This window comes from Bos mutus, chromosome 1, assembly GCF_027580195.1.
Source record: "Bos mutus isolate GX-2022 chromosome 1, NWIPB_WYAK_1.1, whole genome shotgun sequence".
In the NCBI taxonomy this organism is placed as follows: domain Eukaryota; kingdom Metazoa; phylum Chordata; class Mammalia; order Artiodactyla; family Bovidae; genus Bos; species Bos mutus.
This window is the reverse complement of record NC_091617.1, coordinates 137,144,654-137,152,648: the sequence shown is the minus strand read 5'-3', so window position 1 is coordinate 137,152,648 and position 7,995 is coordinate 137,144,654. Positions and strand designations below refer to the sequence as shown.

The 7,995-nt window shown below is 44.4% G+C and overlaps 1 protein-coding gene across 1 annotated transcript in view; it reads right to left on the bottom strand.

The window, feature by feature from the left end:
• Positions 1–510: 510 nt before the first annotated feature.
• CPNE4 (copine 4) overlaps positions 511–7,995 on the bottom strand; it is a 690,441-nt gene continuing 682,956 nt past the window's right edge. The window contains exons 15-16 of the mRNA XM_070386976.1: positions 5,847–6,083; positions 511–1,041 (exon numbers count right to left, since the gene is read on the bottom strand). Coding sequence (XP_070243077.1) covers positions 907–1,041; positions 5,847–6,083 — 372 coding nt within the window. The 3' untranslated portion in view covers positions 511–906. The remainder of the gene's footprint in view (positions 1,042–5,846; positions 6,084–7,995) is intronic.

Sequence of the window (7,995 nt, the reverse complement as noted above, 5' to 3'; positions counted from 1 at the left end):
ATTGAATTTGCTCTCAGGAGTGATAAGAAGCACAAAGAAGCCCAAGCTAAATATAAAGATCAGTCTGGTGGGCCACCTCTCTGGGGAGCCACACCACATGGCCATTTTCTGTGGACAAGTCTCCACTGTCAGGGGTCTATTGAAGACTCTTTGAGGTCACACCTAAGGATTGACATAAACATGGGGCCTGAATTGGCATCACCTGGGATTCTGTGATAGCTGCTTGCATCTTGGGCTCACACAGACCTATTGCATTACTCTAAACTTTAACAAGATCCTCTGGTGAACTGTATACACAAGGAAGTCTAAGAAGTGCTGCACTGGGTGCCCCAGCCCCACTTTAAGAAGATCACCTCTAGCTGGATAAACCTCTTCTTCATGGGAGACACCATTCCCAGCAGGGAGGAATTATAGATGACAACTGCAAAAACAGTATGGTTTTTTTTTTTTTTTATTTTAAACATGCAAAATACAGTCCATGCATCTGCCATTTTAAAAAGTCTCTCATCCTGTAGCAGATAAAACCAAATATGTTTTGGCTATCAACATTCAAGAAATGTTTCAAAATGCTTTACAGTGTAAAGATAATAAGAAATTTAGCAAAATTTCAACAAACCTGTATAAAAAACAGATACAGATAACTTTTTATTTCAAGGCAACATGCTGTAATGTAAAGAGTAAGTTATAATTATCTGTGTTTCTTTGTAAAAAGTCTTTAACAATACAAGGGATTAACAGATCCAGGCCTCAGGGCTACACATGCAAAAAAAATTGTCAGTTAGTTAAAAATCACCAAACGTGCTATTTTTAAATGTGTATTTGTGTGTCTTTTTAAGTACAGGAGTAATAGAAGTATTAAATATTAGCAGGAATAGTATCTGAGAACTCAGTAAAAGTGTGTACAGTTCATGGAGCCAGTGTCCGGGAAGATTCGTACATTTCTGATGAACATTTTGGCTTAATCCCTTTGCCATTGTAATAGTCCACGACTTGGTTTGGGACTTCAGCCAACACGCTCTTTGCCAGGGCAGCTGGAGATGCCTACAGGGAAGAAGAAATCAGCATGACTCTGGCACCTGGTTGAACTAATCTGACCCAAATCAGCCTAAAACACTTGAATCCTGCTCTGAACAGCAGGTTTCATTCACTCATTCATTTATTCATCATTCATTCTGTACTTGTCAGCATCTACTCCAAGCAAGAGTTGTCAGATTGTTGGAAAGTGAGCTTTTAATTTCATAACTATGGTTTTTTCATATCTGTCTCAAAATATAGAACTATTCACATCTGAGGATGGGTGAACATTGGATGGTAGGAAGAACTGCCTTGCAGTTTTGTGTTTGAATTACATTCAAATCCAGACACCTATTTATGTCCCAGGCACTCTGGGAGTGTTCCTAGTGTCTGTGGTTCTTGCCATTAGAGAAGTTACAGTCATGTGGAGGGCTTCCTTGGTGGCTTGCTGCTGCTGCTAAGTCGCTTCAGTCGTGTCCGACTCTGTGCGACCCCATAGACGGCAGCCCACCAGGCTCCCCTCCCTGGGATTCTCTAGGCAAGAACACTGGAGTGGGTTGCCATTTCCTTCTCCAATGCAGGAAAGTGAAAAGTGAAAGGGAAGTTGCTCAGTTATGTCCGACTCTTCTCGACCCCATGGACTGTAGCCCACCAGGCTCCTCTGTCCATGGGATTCTCCAGGCAAGAGTACTAGAGTGGGTTGCCATTGCCTTCTCCCTCTTTGGTGGCTTAGACGTTAAAGAATCTGATAGCAATGTAGGAGATGCAGGTTTGATCCCTAGGTTTGGGGAGATCCTCTGGAGGAGGAAATAGCAACCCACTCCAGTATTCTTGCTTGCAGAATTCCATGGACAGAGGAGTCTGGTAGGTTACAGTCCATGGGGTAACAAAGAGTCAGACACAACTGAGCGACTAACACACACACACACACACACACACACACACACATGTGAGGGGAGCCTGGTGGGGCTGAAATGAACCCTCCCATGAGGCAGAACACGATCCACACCACAGAGCAGCAGATCACATCACATGTGAACTTATTAGAAACTAAGATCCTTAAACCCATCCCAGAGGTAAAGTATCAGAATCTGCATTTTAACCCAATGCCTAGGTGACTCCTATGCATATTGAAATTCGAGAAGCACTGCCCTAGGGAATCACAAACACTGTGTAGCTAGAGCACAGAAAATCAAGAGCGTAAGTCATCTAAGAGCTCACAGCAGGCTTCCAAGAAGAGATAGCATTTAAGTTGGGTATGTTTTGAAACAGGGAGAAGGAGAGGACTGGCATTTGATCATTCTAGGGACAGTGAGTCGTCTGATGGGGCTCTGAAGGAAGTGTGTATTAGGGATGCAGGACTGGCTGTGCATTTAGCTGGAAAATGAGCTTGTGGCCGAGTGATGGAATGTATTGAATACTGCGCTAGTTTCTGTAGCCTTTCTTCTATCAGCAGTATAGACTCTAAGCCTTGGGGCAGAGGAAGGTGGAGGCGGACATTCTGCATGGACTCTGGACTCTTGCAGAGCTGGGCTTGACTTCTGACCCTGGCACTCACTATTAACTGCCCAGCCCCTGGGCAAGTGAGATTGCCTGATTCTCATTGTTAGCAGTTACTGCAGAGGTTGAGAACTTGAGGCAGAGTGAAATGTTTGAGGTCCCTCAGGAAAAATCCTGAAGGAAAGAGGGCTGGCCTAAACGCCAGGCGATGAGGTTTCTACCTCTTGCCTTCCTTGTCACTCAGCCATTCGACCTTGCTAAGCCCTGATGTTTTGAGACAGGAAAGGAAAGAATAGGAATTCATTCTACCTCAAACATTCTAGGTGGTTCAAAATGCAAGAGATCTTAAAAATTTCAAAAACGATCTGAAAATACTGTGCTTCTAAAGTGACCGCTCACATTTTGAAGATGTCAGTATGTTGGCCATTGGCATCCATTAACACTCTTTTATTTGATAAATAACTGCTCAGGTGTGTTAGATCATGGCCAACTTGTACACTGGAGAAAACACAAGAGTCATTTTCTCTCTTTTCTCTTTGGTTGTTGCCCACACAAAGGCTAGAAAGATAAGGACTTGATTTCCCAGTCTTCCTGGCATGTGGGGATGCCGTGTGACCCAATTTCATCATTTGAGACCCAAGTGAAGTTTCCTCGGGGCTGTTTCTTGGAAAGCTCTTCAACAGACATCATCAGTTCTATATCTCTTTTCCCTTCTAGAATCACATTATAGAATTTCTAGAGCTTTGGCAACCATTTTATCATTATGAGGAAATAGCAAAAAGAATCTCTAAGTGGTACTGACACTATTGAATCATTGAAAAAACTAGCCAGTAGCCACTAGCCCCTAACATTTAGTTACATGAGAAAAGAAAAGTATATTTGTACTTACATTATCAATTTTGGCACAATTTCTATTTTGCTATACTAGATATGTTTGATTATTCTTCATGTGGGGACTATTCCACTGTATCATAGGATGCTTACAAGCCTTTCTGGCCTCTACCTACTGGATGAAAGTAGCCATCAAAAATGTTTCTAGCCATTGCCAACTTTTTCTGGGGAGAAAAAAATCATCCTTGGTTAAGAACAACTCATGTGATCCACTGTGATAGGGGGTTGCTGTTATGTTGAGACAAAAATATTCCTGACCAGTGTGTCAAATAGAACTTGCTTGGGTGATAAAAGTATTCTGTATCTATGCTGTCCAATGTGGTAGTCACCAGACACATGGTGTCTCTGAGCCCCTGTGATATGGCTAGTGTGACCGAAAAACCCACTTTTTAATTTTAATAAATTTAAATTTAAATAACCACATGTGGCCCTTTGCTGCTGTGTTGGATGGCACAGCTCCCAAAGATTCTCCTGCCCTTTGCACATCTGTACTGGTGGTTCTGGTGAGCAAAGACTGCTTGGAGTCCTCAGGTTAGGAAAAGGAAAAAAACATGAAAGTAGCTGGCAACAACAGTAATAACAGCTGCATTTATTCACCACCTACAAGCACCAGGCACCGTGCTGAGCTTTATATAGGCCCTTCCTCTAATCTTCCAAAGTGTGTATCCTTTACCCCATTTTACAAACGAAAGTCTGCGACACAGAGAGGTTAAGTAAATTGCCTTGAGTCACACAGCCCACAGCTTCTGCCTGTCTGAAGGTCTGAGTTACTTTGCAGAGCAGAAAACGAGAGGCAATTCACGGGTTCCTGGCTGTATGAAATGATATCAGCACCTCATCTGGTGCTTTATTTATGGTATATTGAATTCAGAGTAGATTAATTTGGATAATGAAATAGTTCTCAGAATCTAATTTGAAATTCAGGAAGATAAGGTGCGTGTTGAGCTCCTGGTGCTCTGCTCTGTGGTCCACAGGAAGCTAGGACCCTGGGGCAGAGGGACAGCCAGCCCACCCCCTTCCTGGCCCCATTAGGCACTTCCTTACTGCAGGTCCCTCGTCCCCTCCTGCCACCCCACCAAGGTCTGCCTTCTTCATGTCGCAACTCTGGCCATGTCTCTGAAGTTTTGTAGTGACAGGGTAGCCCTCCTCAACCACCCACAGATCACTTAGGTGGACACCTGTGTTCCAACTGGGCAATTCTCCAGTAAATTCCCAGAAGTTAGACCCATGGCTCCTCATCTCACCGTGGTCCCAGTGCAAGCACGCAGCAGGCAGTCTGTAAGTGTGTGAGGGAGAGCAGCGGCTGGAACGAAAGCGGCAGCCCTACATGGCAATGAGGCATATGTGTGTGTGTGTGTGTTTGCAGCCGGTAGGGAGAGGGTGGTTTGGGGAAACTCTTAAATCCCTCATCACTCAGGCAATATTGTGGGTGGTGGTCACTCCTGTGGTACTTGTGTCAGCTGGATATTACAGTCTGGAAGAATGCCCTCTCCCACCTTGGGCATCACCCGAGCAACTAGCTTCATTGATGGACACAACTGTAGGGGCTTCAGCTCCAGCACACCCCGACTTGACAAAGATGCCCCTCCTTGCTGTCCTGTGCAGACACCTTGGGGGCTTGAAACCTCCCCCGGGCAAGTTGAAGATAGGCTACAGTAGCAGAGGTACCCTTCCCCCAGGCTTAACTGCCCTTACTTGTGGCAGCTTTCACAAGGGGCGTGGGATGAAGGGGACTCTATAACACAGCAGGGCTCTTTAGGCCCACCACCAACCCAGAGGGAAACTTCACGTTGAGTCAGAAAAAAAAAATTTCTTTTTTAACCCGTTGGTCATGAACCAGTTTTGAGTCTACCTTGGCAAACTGATTTCAGCATTTTTCCCTACTGATCACAATCAACTGTTTAATATTATCCTTTAAACTAACTTTGTCATCTTGCTGGTTCTTTCATTACTGAATTAAATAAATCTTTGATGATGCTTACTATATATTTATAGAGGATTTAGGATTCTATCATTTTGTAAACATACTTTGCCAAGGCAAACACAGGCCTCTGCCAGGGCACATGGCTTGAGAAGGAGAAATGAGGCTGCATTTCAGCTCCTCTTTCTACTTCAGCCGGGCAGGAAACTGCAGCTCCTCTTTCTACTTTCCTTGAGCAGGAAACAATCTGTCCAACTGTATATGCCAGCCTTGGGTACACCGAAGACCCTAAATTATGTAGACGAGGCCAAATTCCAATGAAAGGTTGGCTACATAGTTAGCATGACTCCTCATCCATAACTCAGGGCATACTTCTTTCTCCAATGAGTCAAGCGTTACATGTCCTAGCTGGGAGGTGGCCTGGCCCAGGCAGGTATGGCTGGCATTGCTTCACTACCAACACTGGTGGGAAAATGGGGGGTTTCTGCTTTCCAAAGGTAAGCCCCCCAAATATGCGTACGTGTTTGAAGTTCCTGAAGGGCACGAACTGGACGATGTCACGGAGGACAGGCTCTCCCTTGGGTGATCTCAGAATCCCATCATCACCGTCCAGCATCTGCATGTCACTGAAGTCTGCGTTGCCTACTCCCACGATGATGACTGACATGGGGAGGTGGGAGGCATGGACGATGGCCTCCCGCGTGTCAGCCATGTCTGTGATGACCCCATCAGTCAGGATCAGCAGGATGAAGTATTGCTGCCATAGGTCAGACATCAGGAGACAATGGGGACAGAGAGGTGGGGGAGACAAGGACAAAGCCAGTTACACACTCAGGTGGCTCCAGTGCACACTGACCACAGCAAAAGTGATGACTAACTTTTCCTGAATGCCTGAGTTTACAGCCCTAAACACCAAAGACTTAGGATGAATGGAACTTAAAGGCTGGCTCAGTAATTGCAAGTAAACCCAGATCATCACCTTGCTGCTAAGTTGCTTCAGTCGTGTCCAACTCTGTGCGACCCCAGAAATGGCAGCCCACCAGGCTCCCCCGTCCCTGGGATTCTCCAGGCAAGAACACTGGAGTGGGTTGCCATTTCCTTCTCCAGTGCATGAAAGTGAAAAGTGAAAGTGAAGTCGCTCAGTCATGTCCGATTCCTAGCGACCCCATGGACTGCAGCCTACCAGGCTCCTCTGTCCATGGGATTTTCCAGGCAAGAGTACTGGAGTGGAGTGCCATTGCCTTCTCCACGGGGTATAGACAGAATAGTAAAGGAGTCAGGGGACTGGTTTCAAAGCCTCATTCTCTGAGATGGTGGGAATTTTCCCCTGAATCCTCTGGGTCTCACCCTTTTCAGCTCTCAAGTGAGTGGTAGAGCTGGATCATTCATACGGTCCTCTTCAGCTTGGAGATTTGCAAATCTAAAGTGGAGCTGCCTAATTTAGCCACCAGCTCCATGTGACTACTGAGGCCTTGAAATGCCGTGAAAGCAATGGAGAAACAGAATTTTAAATTTTATCTCATTCAAATAAATTTAAATTTAACTTAAAAAAATGGATACCTGATTGATTTACTGGAAATATTTTAAGTATATTTGCACAACTATAAATATGTGAATCTAGGGGACATATGTATACCTACGGCTGATTCTTGTTGATGTTTGACAGAAAACAACAAAATTCTGTAAAGCAATTATCCTTCAATTAAAACATAAATTAAAAAATATGTGAATCTACTTTCTCAATTATCAATTTATTGAATCTATATAAGGATCAAGTATTTTTGATGATAATTTAGCATCTAAATTGAGATGATATAAGGATAAAATTCAGAGAAGGTAATGGCACCCTATTCCAGTACTCTTGCCTGGAAAATCCCATGGACAGAGGAGCCTGGTAGGCTGCAGTCCATGCTAAGAATCAGACATGACCGAACGACTTCACTTTCATTTTTCACTTTCATGTATTGGAGAAGGAAATGGCAACCCACTCCAGTGTTCTTGCCTGGAAAATCCCAGGGATGGGGGAGCCTGATGGGGTTGCACAGAGTCGGACACGACTGAAGTGACTTAGCAGTAGCAAGGATAAAACACACTAGATTTTGAAGACTTAGTACAAAAAATAACTTAAAATACTTTATTAATAATTTTTATATGGAGTACCTCTTAAGATGATGGTTTTAGTTATGCTGGGTTAAATAAAATATGTTATTAAAATGAATTTCCCTGTTTTTCTTCAGCTTTAAACTGTGACTACTGGAGAATTAAACATTTCTGCATACCTCCCACTCTATTTCTAGAGGATGGCACTGCACTAAAGCCCTAGGAGAGGTGAGGATTGTGGGCTCTCCTTCTTTAGATTGTGTGCCCTGGACTGGTGAGTGGCCTGCAGATGGCTACCCTTCTCCAAGGATGGGGGTGAAGGCTCTTACTACTCTAAATTATGGCTGAACAGGCTTGTGGGAGTCTCATCTGAGGCGGAGACTGGACAGGAGGCTCCATACTCATCAGCACAGGGAGGGCTAGGGAAGGGCTATGGGGTCTGAAGAGGGAAAGTTCAGGGAGGACCTCATTGTCCTTAGTTATTAGAGGCATCATGACAGCATCTCGGATGAGAAGGGATTCGGGAATGAGGTTACTGAGATGCTACTCACACCAAACTCTAAAGAACT